General features: G+C 47.3%; 1 protein-coding gene across 4 annotated transcripts in view; it reads right to left on the reverse strand.

Moving 5' to 3' along the window:
- NVL (nuclear VCP like) overlaps window positions 1-20,481 on the reverse strand; it is a 102,433-nt gene that overhangs the window by 66,298 nt on the left and 15,654 nt on the right. For all 4 annotated transcript variants that reach the window (XM_087859204.1, XM_087859203.1, XM_045796984.2 and 1 more), the window contains exons 10-15: window positions 19,413-19,514; window positions 17,190-17,307; window positions 13,171-13,315; window positions 4,267-4,531; window positions 2,719-2,937; window positions 1,675-1,779 (exon numbers count right to left, since the gene is read on the reverse strand). In XM_087859204.1, the coding sequence (XP_087715330.1) occupies window positions 1,675-1,779; window positions 2,719-2,937; window positions 4,267-4,531; window positions 13,171-13,315; window positions 17,190-17,307; window positions 19,413-19,514 (954 nt within the window). The remainder of the gene's footprint in view (window positions 1-1,674; window positions 1,780-2,718; window positions 2,938-4,266; window positions 4,532-13,170; window positions 13,316-17,189; window positions 17,308-19,412; window positions 19,515-20,481) is intronic.

A 20,481-nucleotide genomic window follows, 5' to 3' on the forward strand; every position in this document is an offset into this window, starting at 1 on the left:
TTCTAGAACTGCTGTCCAGAAAACCTCTGCCCCCTCCGTGGTGCCCTCTGCCCCCTCCACGGTTCCCATCTCCCACACAGCCAGGCCCTGGAAGAGCCCCAGAACCACGGAGCAAGGAAATGTAGGCGTATCAGTAAGTGTGGAAAACTTCACGTGTGTATAATCTGATACGTGGGTACTTGATATATACTGTGGCTAGCTGATACTTACTGAGCACTTACTAAAAATGCTATTAATTTTCATTTCTTATTTACAAGTAATTCAAATACTTTAAAAAGCTGATGAGGGCTAAGTAAATTATACATGAAACATTACACGGACATTAAAAATGACAGCCAACTTAACTTATAGGTAAGGAAGAGGAGTCTAGTATGTATGACTCCAAAGGAAAAAAAAATCACAGACCGAGAAATTTGCCCACATAAATATGAAAAAAAAAAACCCACAAAAGAGCAATGTGTCAGAAATATGAATAGTCTAAAGTGTCAAACTGATAAACACATTTACAAATATAACAGATTTTAATATATGAAGAAGGATTATAAAACCACACATACGACAATGGAAAAACAGGCAAAGCATATGAACAGTTTCATTAAGAAGAATAGCCAATAAATACATAGTTTTACAAACCCACGGTAATTTTTAAAATGTCAATTAAAAAGTGTCAGATATCACTTTTGCCTCCCGTACCGTCAAAGATTAAAATCAGCATTACTGGCTCTAACTCGGGGTGTGGGGGACAGTAATCATGCTGACGGGGTCGAATCTGCACAAACCGTCTAGAAGGTACTTCAGTGATGGATCAGATGTAATCTGGTAATTGGTCACTTTGCTCAAGTGGTAATGGGTCAACAGTTTTAAAAACATGCATTCCTTTTACTGAAAAATTGTTTAGGAATGCATTCTAATAAAATGATCAGTTGAGGTACAAAAAACGTAAGTACAGGACTATTCAACGAGTTTTGTTTCAATGGGGGATCATTTCTGTAAGTTACAGAATATCTTTATTACAGAACACTACACTGATGCAAAAATACAGAAGTGTATATATGTTGACATGTTTAAGACATACTTCTTTGTGGGGAAAGCATCATTAAAGACCTTATATTTGTCAAAACACGTGAAAAGTTATGCACACATACCACTGGGACATGTGTGTACAGAGAACGTCTGGAAGGACTGACTACAGAATGAAGCAGTGGTTAGCCGTGGTGAGAGGATTATAGCTGGTGCGTCCCCCTTTTGCTTCTCTACATTTTCTACTGCAATAAAACAGTTCTTTAAAATAACAACTGTAACGAACGTAGAGGAAAATACTTAAGTTATAAAGGACAACTACACGGAAGCAGGAAACAAGGTCAGCTATAAATCACAACTACGCAACAGTGCTCGCTAAAAAGCCAGAATAACAGAACACACGGTAATCACTGTGTTAAAATCAGTGGTGTGATGGCTGATGTAAAAATCTTTTTCTTTGGCAAATATCAAATGATGTACCTTTTGTAATTAAAATAAAAGTGGGAAACTTTCCTGAAGAAACGGTCAGTCTTGCTAGAATGAGCCTGTAATAAAGCTTATGTAAAACCTGCCCACATTAACATGGAGGTGAAATTCCTATTCTCCTCCCCCATAGCAAGAAAGAAAACATGGGCAGCTGTGCTCACACCATACCTTTGCCAGCAGTGTTTTCCCACAGCCAGGGGGGCCAGCCAGAAGGACCCCAGCAGGAGTCACCAATCCAAGAGCTCTGAACTGATCAGGGTTGCGCACTGGTGCCTGTGAAGAACAACGCCCACATCGGTCCGTTACAAACGTCCATTCTATACTGTGCCTGAATGGTCTCAGCACATGCTGCCGACACAGCGTGGGGCACAAGTGATAAATACGGGAATCCCTGCTCTTAAGGAATTCGCACTTAAACATAAGTTCTTTTTTTTTTTTTTAATATTTTATTTATTTATTTGACAGAGATAGACAGCCAGCGAGAGAGGGAACACAAGCAGGGGGAGTGGGAGAGGAAGAAGCAGGCTCCCTGCGGAGGAGCCTGATGTGGGGCTCCATCCCAAAACTCCGGGATCACGCCCTGAGCCAAAGGCAGACACTTAATGACTGAGCCGCCCAGGCGCCCCTTAAACATAAGTTCTGAAAACGTTTTAAACATAAGGATACAATGCTTCAGCATCTTAAAATCAAGATTTTTTTTTTTTTAAGCTACCTTAATTCCCAGGTTATAAACCTTTCAGGTGCGGCCGTCCCGTGAGGCTCAGAAGCAGGAGTGCCCTGCATGGTCAGGGGCCACAGACACAAGCTGTACTCCTGCTCTTCGCTTCAGCAGCCCCACAGCTCGAAGTGGGTCATCCTTCGTTAATGAACCACAGAATGCTCAGGAAAGTGGAAAAGTAAGGGTGAATGAAAATTAAAGTTTCATGGGCACTAAATGGCTGTGACTGCAGGAGTGTGAGCAAGTTGAGAAAATATTTCTCAAAACAGTTGGCTCTTGGTTAAAACCTACATTTTTTTTTTTTTTAACATTCACTGCCAAGAATTCAAGCACAACCATGAAAATAAGTCTGAAAGGGATCTCAGAAGAATGAGAAACCGCTGCTGGGGGCTTAATTAGAATCCAACAGGACCCAAAGAAGAAAGCTACGGCCAAGCCCACTTGGACACGCAGCCTTGTGCACAGGCCGGGTGCCCAGCGACAAACACACTTACCAGGATTGCCATGGTGAGCTCCTCCCGGATATCTTCCAGGGCGCCAATATCGGCCCAAGTCACGTTGGGGACAGTGACAAAGCCTTCCCTTTTGGCAGAGGGCTGGACTGAGGCCAGGGCAGCAGTGAAATCATCCCACTCGATGCACAGCCCCTGCAGCTGCTCCTCGGAGAGCGGGTCTTGGCTTCTCAGCAGCTCCAGCAGCCGCTGCAACTCGTCCTAACAGGGAGCGATTGAGAGGGAAGATGAAGAAACATGAACTCTACTGAAAGGTTATTTCATACCTTTAAAAACTGTTACTGCAATATTTCTTTGAGCTATAATGAGCTTTCGTGTGTTTTAACAATTTTCCCCATCGACAGAGTCGTCTACTTGGCTCTGCAGGGCTCATCGGACTCGGCCAGGGGCAGGTCCATTGACGGGAACGGAAGGCAGGAGGACAGCTTCCGTACGCGATGCCAAGGCTGGCCGGGACCGAGATCAGCAGCTGATCGTGTTCATTTACACAACCACGGATTCCCATGTTTCATTTATAAAGAATCAAACAGCAGCTGAATTTTAATGAAATTAAACCAAAGTTATGCTAGTGGGAGTGTCTTTCACAGCACACTCCCTGGGGTTTGTCCACAGCAAACAGGCTGGCGTCCTGGTGCTACACTGAACCTTGAGCTTCTAAGGCAGATTTCTTGCTTTGTAAAGAATAGAAAAGGATGGGTAAAAAGTAACTTGCAATTTAATTCATAAAATCCTAACTTACATGCAGCATTATATAAGGACTATGCTTATTGTGAATTTTAACAAGTATCGTGGTTCCAAATGAGTAAGGAGGGAAAAGACATTTGAAACCACAAACCAGAATGCCCGCTCTGAAGAGCAGAGGCCGCGTAGCCCGGGCAGGCCACAGTCTCTTACGCTTAGCTCCTCTGATCATGAAGCCGTGTAAAGCCCTTGTGCAAACCATCAAGTACTACACAAATGCTGTGCGGAGTCTTCACAACTCACAAAGCTCACGGCTGTAGCATGGACTGTCCTCCAGAGCCATGGGCAGTGAGCTCACAGCAGACTGTGCCGGTCCACGTGACCAGACAGTAACCAGGAAACAGAACCAAGTGCCCAGTGCTCTCACAGCAGCTGGAGAACTTTCTCTGGCCAGGCCGGCAGGGTAAACACTGTAGGCTTTGTGGGCCATGTGGTGACACCGCAGGGACTCCCATGTGAACTGTGCTGTGAAGCATGACAGCAGGGAGGTGATGTGTAAACACGGGAACATGGCTGTGTCCCTGTGTAACTTCAGTGTCCAAGAACAGGAAGCGGGCAAGCAGCCCACGGTTTGCCAATCCCTGCTCCACAATTTCATAATCCATGTTGTAAAAGGAACTTACTCAGGATCAACTAAAAAAGTAGAACAACTTGTACTCTGGAAACCACAGACACTCTGGGTATAACTGATCATCATTCCGTGGATAAAACGCCAATAAAACTGAAAATCATACACTTCAACTCCACGGACACCTGCTGCGTGCCTGATGTTAGGACAGGTGAAGGTACCTGCACAGAAAGCGCTGGTGTTTCGGGGGTGGGCTTCGCTCCTGTCCGGTCTTCCCGGCCTCGTCCAGAGGGCAAACCTGCTGTCTCAGGATCCATGGGCAGCTGTTCCTGCAGCGTCATCAGGACCCTGCTGACCGCACCCATGGCTGCCTCGCGGCACAGCGCCATCAGGTCTGCACCAACGAAGCCTGGCGTCAGGTGTGCTAAGTGACGAAAAGGGAAACTTTCCGGAAGTCTTAGTTTTCTGCACAAAGTTCGAAGTATTCTGTAGGAAAGACAAGGGCAAAAAAGTTGATTCCTGCCCCACCAGTCAAAACAAGTTACTGTTTATTTGCGGTAGATTCCACTTTGAGAGTAGATTAAACGGACATATGCCAGAAATAAAAGCCACTGAACCCAAGTAAACCATTAATTCTACTCATCACAAAAAGCTAGGTTGATTATATGCCTAAACACCCAGTTTCAGGTTAGGACAATCAATTCTCCAACTTCACCGTACTGCACGTGTGAGAAAGCCCACTCACCTGAAGACACACCAGGTAGGGCCAGGGAAACGTGGGCCTCCAGGTAATTACCATCAAAGGAGAACCTCAGACAGTTCACGGTCAGACCTTGTGAAGAAACTTACAAGCCGTACAGACAATCAGCCTGGGAGCTCTGGGGCCGGCTCTGCTGCTCCCCAGCCTGGGCCTGTTACTGCCCTGCACACTTGGGTTTTGTCACTTGTTAGCTATGAATTATAGTAGCACTCACTCACAGTGGTGTCGGCATGGACATGTGCTAAACCCTCAGAACAGTGGCTGAGCCACGGTAAGCAGAGCCACGGTGAGCGCCCAAGTGTGTTATTACAATTCACATACTGGGATATTATAGATGAACTTGGACATGGAAATACAGTCTGGAGTTTCCAAAGTTGTAGGGCAGAGGAATATTTCCAAATGTCAACCTGACAGAGAATAAGTTCCAGGAAAGTCACTCGAGATCATGTAAGTGAAGAGAATAGAAGCAGATAAACAGCACTGACCAACGAAAAATCACTCACTCAGACACTCTACACAACAGAAAGCAAAAACAGGATCCACTGTAAAACCATTTCACAAAAATACTGATACTCAGAATGTTAGAAGAAATAGCTAACATAAAATGAGTATCATCCTTTTCTCAGTTCCAACTTCTATTTCTGTAAAAGTGTAGATATTTCCAGTCACCATACTCTGGAAGCTCCAAAGGAGGACAAAATACCCAGGAAGAGATTTCTGGTTTCAAGATGGCAGAGTGACCGCTGCAGCAACACTTCCCCCGCCCGGAAAAAGAACGAGCAGAAGTATGAAATCCACAGCCATGGAGCCAAGAGGCTGTCCGGACTCTCGCCACCCTGACCCCAGCTCATTCTGGAAGGGAGCCACAGGAATGGGCAACAAGAGGATCAGTCTTTATCTGTACAAGGGCTTTCAAAGGTCGTCAACATTGGTCTTTGGCTACGGGCTCCAGTACGGCTCCACATAGAGAGAGGTATTTATGCTGCTGGGACACCGAAGGGACAGGTGTTTGGGGGGGGGGCTCTGATGTTCACACGTCTTACTCCCTAAGAAATTTTAAAAATACATCATTTATTTGGAAGTTTTAGATTTACAGAATTACTGCAAAGACAGTACAGAGTTCCATATACCTCACACCCCACTCCTACGACTAAGGGCAATTCTGAGGATTACTGGACCAGAATTTTGTAGAGGACTCCTCAAGGGAATTAGTCTGATATTTTTGTGGTGATTAGACTAAGTTAACATGTTTTCGGGAAGAAGAGCGCAGAGGTGGAATGTTGTTCGCACCCCTCACCACCAGGCTCGATGCCGTGTTTGGCAGGGTCTCCGCTGTGAGGTTAGTCCCTCTCCCTGCCACACTGTACGCTTTGGAAATAAGTCACTATGCCCAGCTCGCATTCAAGGAGTAGGCAGTTAGACTCCACTCCTTCAAGGCAGTGCATCCACGTAAATCATCTGGAATCCTTCTGCACTAGAGACTTGCCTCTTATTTCTTTATTCAGTCATTTATTTATAATCAGCACAGGCCAAGTGATGCTTGACTGCCCATACTCCTGAACCGCCATTTATGAAGAAACAAAGTGGATGATAAATGACCCAGGAGAGAGGACAAAATCAGACTAACCTTTCTCAGGGAGGTGCACTAATGAGAAGGAAGGAGATTTGTCTGGCGAACCCCAGAAAGAGGGAACTGGAGGCATCCAAGTGCTGGGCGGCAGAAACGGGGGCCACAGCAGAGAGCCAAAAACAGCAAGTTCCGGACAGCCTGCGTGAGAAGCGCTAAGACCCCACATCCCCTGCACTCCCTCAGTCAGCAGGATCCCTGGAGCGTGCTCTCTGCCGAGCCCGAAGCAGGAGAGGGGAGGTCGGGGTGTACGGACGACCGCAGGGTCCCTCCACCAAGGAAATGGGGTGTGCGATTCCTCACTCTTTCCCCTGCCCATGTCAGGAGACCAGCAGCTACAGCAGCTAGACCTGCGGCCCGTGGTGCTGCCTCAATGTCTGTTTCTGAAAAACCTGAACAAAAAGCATCTATGGAAATGGACATGTGGAGTTGTCGAGCTGAAATGTGAGCTGGTCGTCTGACTGCTTTACAGTGACACTCAGGCTTCAACAAAACTGCTCACACTGCAGACATCCCATCGGCCTCACTCTTACAACGGCTGGCCACGGTCTGACATTCGAGGAAAGTGCCCACAGGAAATGATATTAATCAGTCAATCGTCAGGACTCCTAACACAGCAGGGACTGTTGCTCCGACTTTACCCATGATATTTCTCACTGTCTCTCCCTGCGATATAAGGCACAGGACAGACCAAAACACACGCACACACACACAGACGCTTGGAGGAAACAGAAAATGTGAAAAAGTTGCAAGAGAACTAGCAAAAGAAAAAAATATGGCAAGTATGAATTCCCAAACAGTTAAAATGGTGAAGAAAGGTTATATGATCCTGATACAAGACTTGGGTCAGCAGGGGACAATATTTATAAAGAGAAGAAATGAAAATGCTAAATACAGTTATACTCAAAATTGATAATACAATTATACACTACAAACCTGTATTTATGTATCTATGGTTTGGATATTGGACACATTAAAGAATTATTGGTGAGCTGTATATAATAGCACTGCATGGATATTAAATAAAAGGTCTTTATCATTAGCCACTGGAGTATTTACAGTTAGAATGACACAGTGCCTGGATTTTGCTTTTAAAACACTCCAGGGAAAAAAAAGTGGGGGATAGAATGATCCTAATTGTTTGAAACTGGGTGACGAGACGTGGGGCTCACTACTATGAGAGTTTCAAAGCACATCTGTCCATTCTTGAGCCTCGTCTCACTGGGAGGTGGGGTCTCTGGCCCCTCTCCTCTGGCCCCTCTCCTCGCATCTGGGCTGAGCTCTGAGGCTGGTCAATCGTGCACAGCCATGGAACAGAGGCCGCGGTGCAGGACTGCCCCGCAGGAATCCTACCACCCTGAGGCCTCCTGGCTCTGAGAAACCCAAACGGGAGGAGGGACAGACACACGGACAGGCAGCAGAGGCAGATCAGACAGGAGGGTGCACAGATAAGCCCAGCCCTGAGGCCCGGAGCTCCAGCTACAGTCTCTGCAACCACACGATACCCTGAGACAGAACCTAAATTCTTCACCCGCGGGACTTGGGAGAGACAATAAAAGGGCTGTTGTTTAAAACCACTACATTTTGCAGCACCTTGTTCTACAGCAGCAGAAACTGAACAATTATACCAGACTGCTTCGTGTACACTGGGATTTTCCATAACAAAACGCTTTAAAGTCCAGGAAAATGTCAACAGCTACCTTAGAAGTCCTCCGTGTCAGAGGTCGTGCTAGGTACGTTACTGCAGTCCTTACAAGCCTTCCAAAGTCACAGTACCATTACCGCCTTACAGACAAAATGAGGCTCTGTTACCATTATTCCTTTATTACAGGTAAACAAACGAAAGCTAGGGAATGTCAGCTATCCAGGGAAAGGCACAGGGACTCGTGCCAGAGCTGGCTCTACCTCTGAGATCACATGCTCGAGCACCCCACGCTCGGTCCACCGTCTCCTGCGAATGTGCCCTGGACCTCAACGGATACCCGAGCTCACCCTCCTCAGCAGGTGCTCTTCTTTCTACAACTTAGACCCCAGGGCCTCTATTTTCTTTCTTAAACTGTAAATCTCGCTCCCTCCTTGCCTGAACCTAGACTGTTGAGCACGACTCAGGGAATGAAACCCCAACACCAGGCCTACTGGTGCCATTCTATATCCCAATCCTAAACACTGCCTGAAAATCCCATTACCCCAGCGGGCTCATCTCCAATCATCCAAGAATATAATTTCAGACTTTCATCCTCCTTCAGCCTCTCACTGATCACATGCCTGACTTTCATCAGATGATCTCACTGCTTGACTCACGGAGAAAATGCCATTTTCCAAGCACCACAGCGACAAGTCCCGTGGCCTGCATCTCCTCCCCTGCCCCCCCCCCCCCCCGCCTCTCCATCAGAAGAGCCCTCACGCCCCAGCCAGCACCTCCCCGGGGCTCCCATTCCCCATTCCTCCCACTCGCTCCTTCCCACAACATTCCAAGGTACTCCGGTTTCTCATATCCTGTCTCCCCTGACACCCTAACATCCCCCTCTCACGGCCACTCCCTCCCTCTCCCCCTTTGTGGCCAAACCTCCCTTTGGGGAATCGTGGAACTCCGCTTGGTTATTCCTTCTCTTTCCACTCACTCAACCGGGTTGCTGCCCCATCAGCCTATTCACCACATGGCTTTCGGCCCAGGTCACTGGGACCTCTAGGCACTAGATTCCAGCAACAGTGCTCCAGCCCTGCCCTCCTGAGCTCCATTAGTCTCTCCTGCGGGAGCATTCACTTCCCCTGGCTCCCATTACATTCTCATTTCTCCAGCACTTCAGAGGCTCCCTCTGTCCCCTCAGTCTGCCCCAGGACCTCCATCCTCTGTCCCTTGCCATTGGCCAATCTGCTCAACTCTCAGAACTTCAGCTGTCTTCAATATGCTCATGATTCCCCAATTTTTACTTCCTCAGAGCTCCCGACTCATCCAGTTGCCAAGCTGACATCTCTACTTGGACAGCCTGCAAGCAAGTCTAGCTCAATTGCCCCGATCTGCTCCATCTCTCCCCAAATCCTCTTCTAACACCTGCTTATCTCCAGTATCTCCTATCCCCTCAGAGAAAACCAGCAGCACAGATGCTTAAATCAGAAACCCGGGAATATTCCCTCCTGCTCAATCATAGCCCCCACCTTCCACGCATTCCTTCTGCCAAGAAATGTAACACACTGGCTCTACTTGCTAAATGTCTCTGATTATTACAGCTGTGCCCTATCCACGTTCCCCCCACCAGGCACCCCCCCACAGCTGTGCCCTATCCATGCTCCCCCCACCAAGCACCTCCCCCAGCTGTGCCCTATCCACACTCCCCCCACCAGGCACCCCCCCTCCAGCTGCACAGTATCCACACTCCAGTTATCTCCACCTATACTCCCACCTCCTTGAGCCCACCACCATCTCATCTGGGCATTACAACAGGCCCCTTCCTGGGCCACCAGAACCTATTCTTGCTCTTTTCATTCATTCTTCACACTATAGCTATAGTGATCTTTTCAAAATAAAAAATCTGTTTCCATCACTGTCCTACTTAATTTAACTGCTCTAATTTCTTCCCACCACTCACAGAGAAGTCCAAAATCTTTACCACGGGTATGTGAAGTGCCTTCTACATTCCTTGCCAGCCTTTTCACACCTTACCTCTTCTACAGCCATTGTGTTCTTCTTCCAGGTTCCTGGACTGAGCTCAGTCACCTCAGGGCCTTCGCATGTGGTAGTCCTACCTGGAATACTCTCGTCACGTGATCTGTTATTATTATTCTTAAAGTCTCAGCTTCCTCGGAGAAGCCTTTAAGAACCCCCAAACCAGGTACGCTTTGCCTGATACATCCTCCCTAAGACCCTGTTTTTTCCTTTTGGTACTCATAGATCTAATCACCCGCACCCGTGACTGAAATGCCAACCACTCTGCCTCCCTCCTTAGTACACAAAAGGTGCTTAAATATTTCCTCAATTAATGAATGACCTTCTAAGAACTACTGATACAAACACTAACACACCTCAATTCTATTTATATATTTTCCCCATCTTAGAATTTGAGGCATTAGCACCTGCATACAATAACATATAACTATTTTGCTTTTGTACTCAGAGCTAGACCCAAGTATAAAAATAAGAAAACTGCATTCTGCCTTTGCCAAAGACTCAATCAGAAATAGTCTTTCTTGGGGTGCCTGGCTGGCTCAGTTGGTGGAGCGCCTGACTCTTGATCTCAGGGTTGTGAGTTCGAGCCCCACGATCGGTGGAGCGATTGCTTAAAAATAATAAAATCCTAGGGGTGCCTGGGTGGCTCATTCAGTTGAGCGTCTGACTCTTGATTTCGGCTCAGGTCGTGATCTCAGGGTCATGGTCTCTGTCTCTCTCTCTCCAATCAATCAATCAATCAATCAGTAAATCTTTAAATAATAATGAATTTTAAATCTTAGAAAAAAAAATACTCTTTCTTCAGAGGAGTAATAACTGTGTAATGGGTACTAAATGTTAATACTGCAAGATGAAATTGCAAGATGAAAAGTTCTAGAAATTTGCTGCAAAGTTAATAAAGTTAATATTACTAAACTGTACTGCTAAAAATGGTTAAGATGATAAATTTTATGTATTTTTTACCAGAATAAAAATATTTTTAAATATACTTCCTTAAAGACTCTCATTCATAACTCTATTCAAGAGCTATCCTCTTTCAGGCTTTGAACCCCACTCTCCCCAGCTGGCCTTAAGCACAGCAGACACTTCACTCCCTCTTCGGTCTCTGACACAAGTTCTGCGCAGGCCACCTGGGACTAAGCCGGAGCGCCTGGCCTGCATGAAACACCGCCACAGCTCTGACTCTGAGTCCACAATGGAGTTTGGACAAACTGACAAAGGCAGCCACAGTAACTGTAGATACCAGAAATGTCTGGATTCCATTCATTAAATGGAGAAGAAAAAGGCAACTTTAGAGAAGGAAATGCTGACAAACTTCCTAAAGGAGTGACCGGACTTAACACGACCAATGATGACACAAAGTGACACTATGAGCCTCCCAACATGATGCTGAGGACATCTCACCACCCAGGCAGTATTCTTGCCCAAAGCGTCTAACCTGAGTGTCATCAGGAGGAAACGGTTGGGAATGTTCAAGTTTCGTGGCACCTGGAAAACGCCAATGTCATGAAAGCACTTCCTCCCCGAGGAGGCAGGCTAAGGTTACAGGGTCACATGGACTCAGCTGGGTTCGATCCCAGAGTGGATTCTAGATGAAACACAAAACTACACAAACAACTAAACAGGGACATCCTGGGAGGCAACTGGAAATTCAGAATGGACTGTATGTCGAGATATTGTTATTGTGTCGGTATTACATTTCCTGGGATGGTGTGAAATGGTGTGACACGGAGTGACAGTCCCATTGGAGAAGGACTTATGGCTAAAGTGTCATCATGTCTTTGACCATCCTTCAAATGGCTTGGCAAATAAAAAGGCACACACACAAATATCCATCTGTTTTCTCTAGGGGCTGAAGGTAAGTGTGGACAGCGCTACCGAGGGGTAAATCCAGCTGACGGGTGTACAGACACTACTCATACTATTCTTTCAACTTTCCTGTAGGCTTCAGATTTTTCAAAATACGGCCATCAACAAAAGCCCCTAAGGACTCTGTCGATGAGGGACACTGGGCAGATGAGCAGATGATTTTATCCAGCAGCAAACGCGCCCCACCGTGTCTATGTCTCTACGTAGGCTGGGCCCTGGACGAAACAAAGGCTTGAGGAAGAACATAGGCCTGACTTCGAGAACTCTTACTGCATTGTACACATCCTGAAAGCAAGGGCTGCTACTTCTCTGCGTTCCTCATATCGCCCTCCACAGTGGTATGTGCACACGCCGCATGCTCAACGTGTCTGCTGAATAAATATGAACCACTAGAATGTTATATATCCCTGTACTGCGGGTTAACAGGAATGGGCGCACCTGAATGGCTGGGTGCCTGCGGAAGACCACGTGTGTGGCTACGGAAGCTGAAGAAGAAACTGGCCGACAATCCAAAGCTGAAGGACTTGCCTGCCGGGAAGGAGGAAGGATGACGTGTTCTCCCCACGCTCTCTCCCACCCATGTGCCTTATGAGCATTTCTCTGCCCTGCCTCCCCTGAGCGTCCTGCCCTCCCCAGCTCCCTTGCTATCCCATGACTGTCTCCTCTCACTACACACCACTCTTCCTGAAAGCTGCTGGGGGCCACAGATGCCAACATCAGTGTCACTAACCCTGAGCCAGAAGCCACCATGACTCCGGTAGTACAGAGGACCTCGCCGCTAGATTTCCACTCCCCGGCTTCATCGGTGCCTCCCGTGCAGTCTTTGCTTACTGAGATACTGGTGCAGCTTTCTTTGCTCTATGGACACTCAACCCCATCTACTAGGACAGGCTGGTCCTACAACGAACACACACAGCTTTCAGCTCTCTGGCTGCCTTTTGTCACGAAACCTGTGGTCTCAAGCAGGTTAGTCCAACAGGTGAAAGTGTGGTGCTCAAAGTAACCTCCACGTGGGCCAGCGAGCACGGCTCCGCTCCACAGCTCCCCATGCTGTCCCTCAGCCGATTAGTCGACTAAGTGACACCAGCCACGGATTCCAAATCAACGTTACTGGCACAAAAACGAAGAGAGAAAGAAAAGGCTACGTGGTACTTCTCACCCCTCGTGACATAGTGATGCACAAACTTCATCTTACAAGAGCGTACCTTTCCCTGGAGGCTTCGTCTGGGATCCCGAGGCATATCTCTCGGTCGAACCTTCCTGCACGTCTCAAAGCAGGGTCTAAGGCGTCCGGTCGGTTGGTGGCTCCAATGACGAGGACCTGGGCTGTCTCGGCCATGGTATTCAGATCTGGTAAGAAGGAGACACAGGGTGAGCAATGAACAAGACACCGGGGATGGTGGACAACGGTGCTTATGTAAGTCGTGCGAGTGGTTGGAGTAGTACACATTTGGACGGCAATATATACAACAAAGCTAACATTTACTAATTGTCTATTATGTGAAAGACGCAAGGAGCAAAAATACACACTTTGTCCTCAGGCAGCTCATGGTCTATTGAGAAACCCACTGGACAAATCTTGTGTCTCATGGCGATGGGTATAAACAGAGCGTCACAGTGAGACAAAGGAAGACAGCATGGATTCATGGAGGAGGCCGCATTTAGGGAAGGCCTTGGAGGAGGACGGTATTCATAAGCAGGTCCAGGTTGATGAAGTTCTGCAGGAACAGAGGGTGTGAGTGACAGCAGAGGCACACGCATGCATGGCATGCTCAGAGAGGGGGGTCGCCCGGCAGCGGGGAGTCTGGGAGAGAATATGCAGCGCAGGTCTCCAAACAGCGGTGTGGCATTGGGGGGGCGGGATGGGGGGGATAGGGGGGATGGGGGGATGCACGGCAGGGAAGGGCAGCATATGCGCTAGAGTCTTCTGTTGCTCTGGCATTATCCAGAGACAGTTTTAGGAATGGCAGAATGCAGGGCCCAGCACATCTTCTTCCCGAGTCTGACTTCTCTCCACCGAGGCAGGGTAGAGGTCAGACCAGCAGAGGTCAGACCTGAGGTCTGAGGTAGCACTCCTCACAGGTAACAAGGTATCAAGGTAGGAGGATGCTAAGTCAGAATCTTAATAGCTGAGTCATGAGGAATCTGCAGAATATTCCTTAGCCCACAGGAAGCCAGGAAAGGTTTTACTGAGAAGATGTGTGTGTTGGAAAGATAATTCTAAGAGTAGAAAGGAACAGAGCAGAGCAGATCTCAGTGTGATTTGACGGCAGGCATCAGGCAACAGAGGAGACAATAAGGCAGGAATGCGGGGAAGAAGCAAGAGAAGCCCACTTGCAGTGTGGGGCTGCAGATGCAGCCCGAAGCACTAAGTGATTCCCCGAGAAGGGGGTGAAGGGCGAGGGGAGGGGAGAGACCAAGAACACTCTGTCTGGACGAGGAGCGGGGGTGATACCATGGAGAGCGCGGAAATAGGAGAAAGAGCAGAGGGGCAGAAAGGGGAAGCGGGTCTGGCCCGGGCACCTGGAGAGTGGGGTATCAGGCAGGCAGCTGGGAAGAGGAGTCTGACGCTGATCAGAAATCGAGGTTACGGATGCATTCATGTTCCCTGAAGAGCTGCTCATCAGACATCTGGGAAACAGGCAGAAGGCGAGACGAGAAGGCTGAGTGGGAAGCCTTACAGACTGCCTCTGTCTAAGGGACAGCTAAGGAGCTGCCAGACAGCCAGGACAAGGACAGAAAGACAGCTCTGGCGTTCAAACCACGCATGCCAACAATGCCCAGGACAAGGCAGTCAACGGGTGTGAAGACTCCCGAGAACCACCGTGCTGACACTCACTGGTGGCTTGCTGTGTCCCAGGCACTAGGGTGCAGTCAGCCCCTCAGCCAACCTCCGCCACCCCTGTAACAGGTAGGTGTTTAGATGAGGAAACTAAAGGACAGAGGTCCGGACAGATGAGCGCTGAAAGCCACCAGATCCGACCAACAGAGGTTCCCTCACGACTCTCCCAGAGTTAGCTTCAGTAAAATGCTGGGGACAGATGTGTACTGACGAGGGTGAGGTGCAGACCAGAGCAGAAGCAGAGGCCTGTACTTCGCTGACAGTGACTACTCCTTTGATAAATTTTGGGTTGAGAAGAGAGGCACAAGGCGGTCCGTTTAAGTGAGACAGGAAGGCTCTTAAATACTTTCTGAAAACTCCATAAAAGCTCAAGGAAGAGACTCATGCTACGAGAGATCACTGAACATGCAAAAGAAACTTAAAGGAAACGAGGTGACACCTTATACTCATGAGATGCACACGTGCTTCCCATGAAAATGTTCTGACTATGCTGAGTGCCCCTGCACTGAGCCTGGGACGGAGCCAAAGCTGCTCCCCAGCTGGTTCACGTGGGTCTAATGCCCACAGCTACAACGACCAAGGGCGGGAATTCGCTTCCTTCTTCCAGGTTGGGTCACTCAGATGCTGTGGTCTCAGTGACACGCTCTGAGCATATCAGGGGTCAGTAACAGAATAATAGTCATAGGAATCTGTGAAATCTTCATTCATGAAAAATACCTTTCCACAGGAAATCAACAGTCAGCAACGGAAGCACTAATGTCAAATGCTGTTTTTTCCCATAGCATGAAAGATAAAAATCAGACCTCAGCTAGGACTGGCCACCCCCTCCCGCCAGTAACTTCAAGATAAATCCCATTCTTTTTCTCCCTCTTCCCCAGTATGATGTGATCATAATAAACTGACATTACATTAGCCACAAGTTTGAGTTCTGGAATATTATGGAAGACGTAAAGTCTTATTTCTTTCTACGCAGAGTAAAACCTGTTGTGGGGCACCAGCTCGCCTAAATAAAGCACGCATTTGCAGGTAGCCCATTGGCAGTACACGTGTGTGTAGACATCTGGAGCCTAACCCTGGCTTTGCCGATGACCCACTGTATACACCGGGCTGGCTCCCTAAGCATCACTTTCCTCATGGACATGATAGTATTTTAAGATGCTTTCTAGCTCTTAATAATTGGAGTTATGCCTGAGTGTAAGTTTTTGAAATTAGATAAAATTAGTTCTCTTATCCTGGGATAAGCATCCTGTCTCAGTATGACTGATGGTGTCTCTTTCCCTCTTAGAGAACCATGTATCTTATAACGGGTAACAATGTAGTTTCGATATGGTAATTCAGAACAGAGGCCTCAAAACAGGGCAAGAAAATTTGACACGAAAATAAAACAGCAGAATAAGCAACCTGCAGCCAGCACCAAGAAGAGCACAAAACCTGCACTACTTCAAATTATCTTGTGTACATAAACCCCATGCTATTTCACCGCAGGTAGGATCCAAAACTGTATCTGCCTTCCCTCCAAATTTCTATCTAAAGACAATTTAACAACACTGAAAAACAAGTTACAGACTGGGAGGAAATAACTGTAATATATTTAACAAAAAATCTGCTCCTGTAACAAATTAAAATATTCTTTCAAATCAATTTAAAAAAATTCAGAAACACAGTAAGCACAGGATGAGAAAGGGATTTGGGGTGATACAAATAGCCAAGAAATATGGAAATATGATCAACCTACAGCAAAACAGCGAAATGCAAAGAAGAACAAGGTGAGATCTCCCATCTTCACCACCGGCCTGTCAAACATGAAAACAAGTTGGGGTTGTGGAGGGACGTGAACACAGGGCATCTCAGAGCGTAAACCCTTCCAAAGGCAGTTTGCCACTTCCTTTAAAATTTAAAGTGTATAACCTTTAACCATCACCTTAATTTTTAGTATTTATCCTGGAAAAATACGTATGCACCAAAAAGACCCACTTAGGAGAGGACCTACAGCTTCTTGTAAAGCAAAATACAAAACGACTTAAACATCCATCAAAATGGGAATGCTTACGTGCAGTTTAATAAATCTGTCCTAAAGAACACCACACAGCAGTTAAAAGGTAAATTTAAATGTATTAAAACAGCCACATTTCTGAGAAGGAGCGTTAAGATACAAACAGCAAGTCACAGATCAATGTTGTGTGGTACAATCCCAGTTTTAAGAAGCAAAACAATGTTAGTGTGCTTGTGCGCGTGTACAAACGCATTAAAATAACACTAAGATGTACTCCAAAAAATTAACGACAGAATCCTTTAGAAAGAGGATTGGTTTTTTTCTCTCAATACTTATACTATTAAAAAACTCCACAATTTATTATCTGAAAATGAATATTTTAAACTGACCATCCATGCAGGTGAGGAGCTGGGCTACAATTCTTCGTTCCATATCTTTTGAAGCAACTTCTCTCTTGGGGGTAATAGCATCAATTTCATCAATAAAAAGGACACAGGGTGCATTTGACTGGAAATAAAAACATCACAAAAGACAATCATAAAGACATTCCCCACACTGCAGCATAGTTTAGTATGTACGTTTTAAAAAGTCCTAGAGTTCACAGGTCTTTCAGCCAATGAGCAGCACTGAAGAAGGCAGCTCCCGGCCTCATCACTGCTGCTATTCAGGACTGGAGACGCTGCACAGAGGACGGTGCGAGACTGCACACAGGCTACCACGCTTCCAACCCTCTCATCCACCCGTGCTTTGCGGTGACCAAGTCACTGCAATTCTTTCATCAACGAGGCATATCCGAGATGTTACGAAGTACGACCAGTGAGTGAGACACGCTGACCTAGAGAACCAGCAGCACGCGGCCGTGAGGACGGTGATCGGGCAGGAAAGGGAGGGGAGTCCCCAGTACCACCGTGTGGACGAAAAGCACGTTCCCTGTGCGAGTTCTTCAAAGCTCAGACTGGACAGAGTGGAGAGAGGAGGTTCAGACAGAAGCACCAACTGACTGAAGCAAAGCAAAAGCCCCGGGGAGCAGAGCAGAGTCACGGTGGTCAGGTGCTGGGCAAGAAAGGCGTGGGCCGGCGCCCGTGAGCACACGTTCAGGCTGGGGAGACGCCGGGGGTGACGGTCACACAACACGTGAGCCCACTTACTTATTAATACCACAGAACTGTACACTTCAAAATGTTTAAAATGGCAAGTTTAACATATTTTACAAAAATTTTACATATTTTATAAAAACAAACAAAAAGACAGAAGGATCAGTCAACATGAAAAATTTAAATGAAAATATCGAGAGATGCAGGACGCCTGGGTGGCTCAGTCAGTTAAGCATCTGCCTCAGCTCAGGTCACGATCCCAGGGTCCTGGGATTGAGTCCCGCATCGGGCTCCCTCTGCCTGCTGCTCTCCCTGCTTGTGTGCACTCTCTCTCTGTCTCTGGCAAATAAATAAATTAAAAATCTTTAAAAACAAAAACAAAACAAAAAAATATAGAGAGATGCAATCTCCAGCACACTCATACCTAGTTCTTCAGTGACACTGGTCATGCTAAGGGTCAGACTCTCAGCCTGGCTACGGCATCTCAACACCATGGGGACCAAGGCAATTCATTTTTTTTTTTTTTAACATTTTTATAGATTTTTTTTTACGATTTTATTTATTTATTGGACAGAGAGACAGCCAGCGAGAGAGGGAACACAAGCAGGGGGAGTGGGAGAGGAAGAAGCAGGCTCCTAGCGGAGGAGCCTGATGTGGGGCTTGATCCCATAACGCCGGGATCACGCCCTGAGCCGAAGGCAGACGCTTAACTGCTGTGCCACCCAGGCGCCCCAAGACCAAGGCAATTCAAAGGGGTGATTTAGCCCATCACTAGCCGGCTGGCTTCTCAATCCTCTCAGTGATGACTTGGGCAGAGAAGCAGCAAGGACTGCTACAGACAGCACCCAGTTAGAGAGTCAAGTCACAGACAGCAAAGGTCTCAGGGGCAAGCACAAAAGTATCTGCCCGTGACCAGAAAAACTCAGTGAGAAAAGGAGGAAGAAACAGTAAGTGACGGTCATCAGAATTCAGCCGGAGGAAAGCATACAGTTCTCGACAAAGAACCACGTGATCTGCTTGGACCGTGTTGGTCTCTGACCCACACATCCTAGGGCACCTGGTTTCCTCAGGTAACAGGGGGACCGGGAGCATCTGCAGTCACCCGCATTTAACACCAGGAATTACAGTTAGGAGAAAATCCCATTTCTCTGGTAACAGGATTTTCTTTTCACTGGTTCACTTAGGCAAATACAGAAGAGTTTATCCTGGCATTTCTATGGCTGCTTTTACAATGTGATAATCCTAAAGGGGAAGAATTTTCACACTGCTCACAAGTTGTTTGCTAAACTTAATTTGGGGAAAATAAAAGTGAAAGGAAATACCACCAGGATAATCTGTTTTCGACATACAACCACTGGCTATGACAGCCTGAACTTGTCAGCAATTACACTCATGCTTGATTTCAGATTAAACAGATGAGTTTAGCCAACAGTCTGCACCCGTGAATCTACTTGAAGCATTTAGGCATCACGGGCTCTCGGTCATAACTGCGGGCGGCCCGACGTGTGTGGGACTCACCACGGCCTGCTCAAACAGCTCCCTCAGCTTCTGCTCAGACTCCCCAGACACTCCGGATACAATCTCCGTGGCAGCTACCTTCAGAATCAGGAGGTCCAGTTCCTGGAGAGAAACACATGAGAGGATGACCACATTGTCAGCGTTGATCTTCCCTCCCTGTTCCTTATTCAGGCCCTCTCTCAAAATGTCACTGTTTGAGGGGCACCTGGGTGGCTCAGCTGTTAAGCGTCTGCCTTCAGCTCAGGTCATGATCCCAGGGTCCTGGGATCGAGCCCTGAATCGGGCTCCCTGCTCGGTGGGAAGCCTGCTTCTCTCTCTCACACTCCCCTTGCTTGTGTTCCCTCTCTCGTTGTCTCTGTCAAATAAATAAATAAAATCTTTAAAAAAAAATGTCACTGTTTGAATGCATGATTTTCTGAGAAACTTCCAGCTTTCTGTGTTGGTCTGATGAGAAACGTTGTTAAATATACGCAACTAATGAATCATCGAACTTTGCATCAGAAACCAGGGATGTACTGTATGGTGACTAACATAATATAATAAAAAAACATTAAAAAAAAAATCTATAGTTTTATCAAACACAGCGACTGGACACCTGCCACTTGTTTTCACTTTATAGAAGGCACTGTGCAACCCTGTTGTCACCTCTTCTGAGTCAAGGGTCTAGACTCTCCAGAAAGAGGTTCTCCCCTGCTTAGAGACGAGCCAGAACAATTCCCGCTATTTATCTGCTGGGAAGGAAGGGCAGGGATCGTGACACAGTTGTGTTCCATGGGCCAACTGGAGTGTGTCACCCCTGCTTCCAGGGAAGGAGCCCGTTACAGTCAGAGGACAGGCTCCCGACGTGAAGAAGGGGCAAGCATGGCCGCCCCACCAGCACACACGGCAAGCAGCCTGCCTGCATCCTCCTGTCGTTCTGCAAATCACTGCCTCAGCCACGGCACCCCTGGAGATACCAGCCCACATGCTGCACCCTAAGTCTCCCACTCGCGACCGCTGTGACTGCATACGTTTACTTGTGTGAGGGCTGCCTCACGTGGCCTCTGCTACGAGACTGGGATTGCTGTAC

This window comes from Ursus americanus, chromosome 2, assembly GCF_024610735.1.
Source record: "Ursus americanus isolate L20-20 chromosome 2, mUrsAme1.1.p, whole genome shotgun sequence".
Classification (NCBI taxonomy): domain Eukaryota; kingdom Metazoa; phylum Chordata; class Mammalia; order Carnivora; family Ursidae; genus Ursus; species Ursus americanus.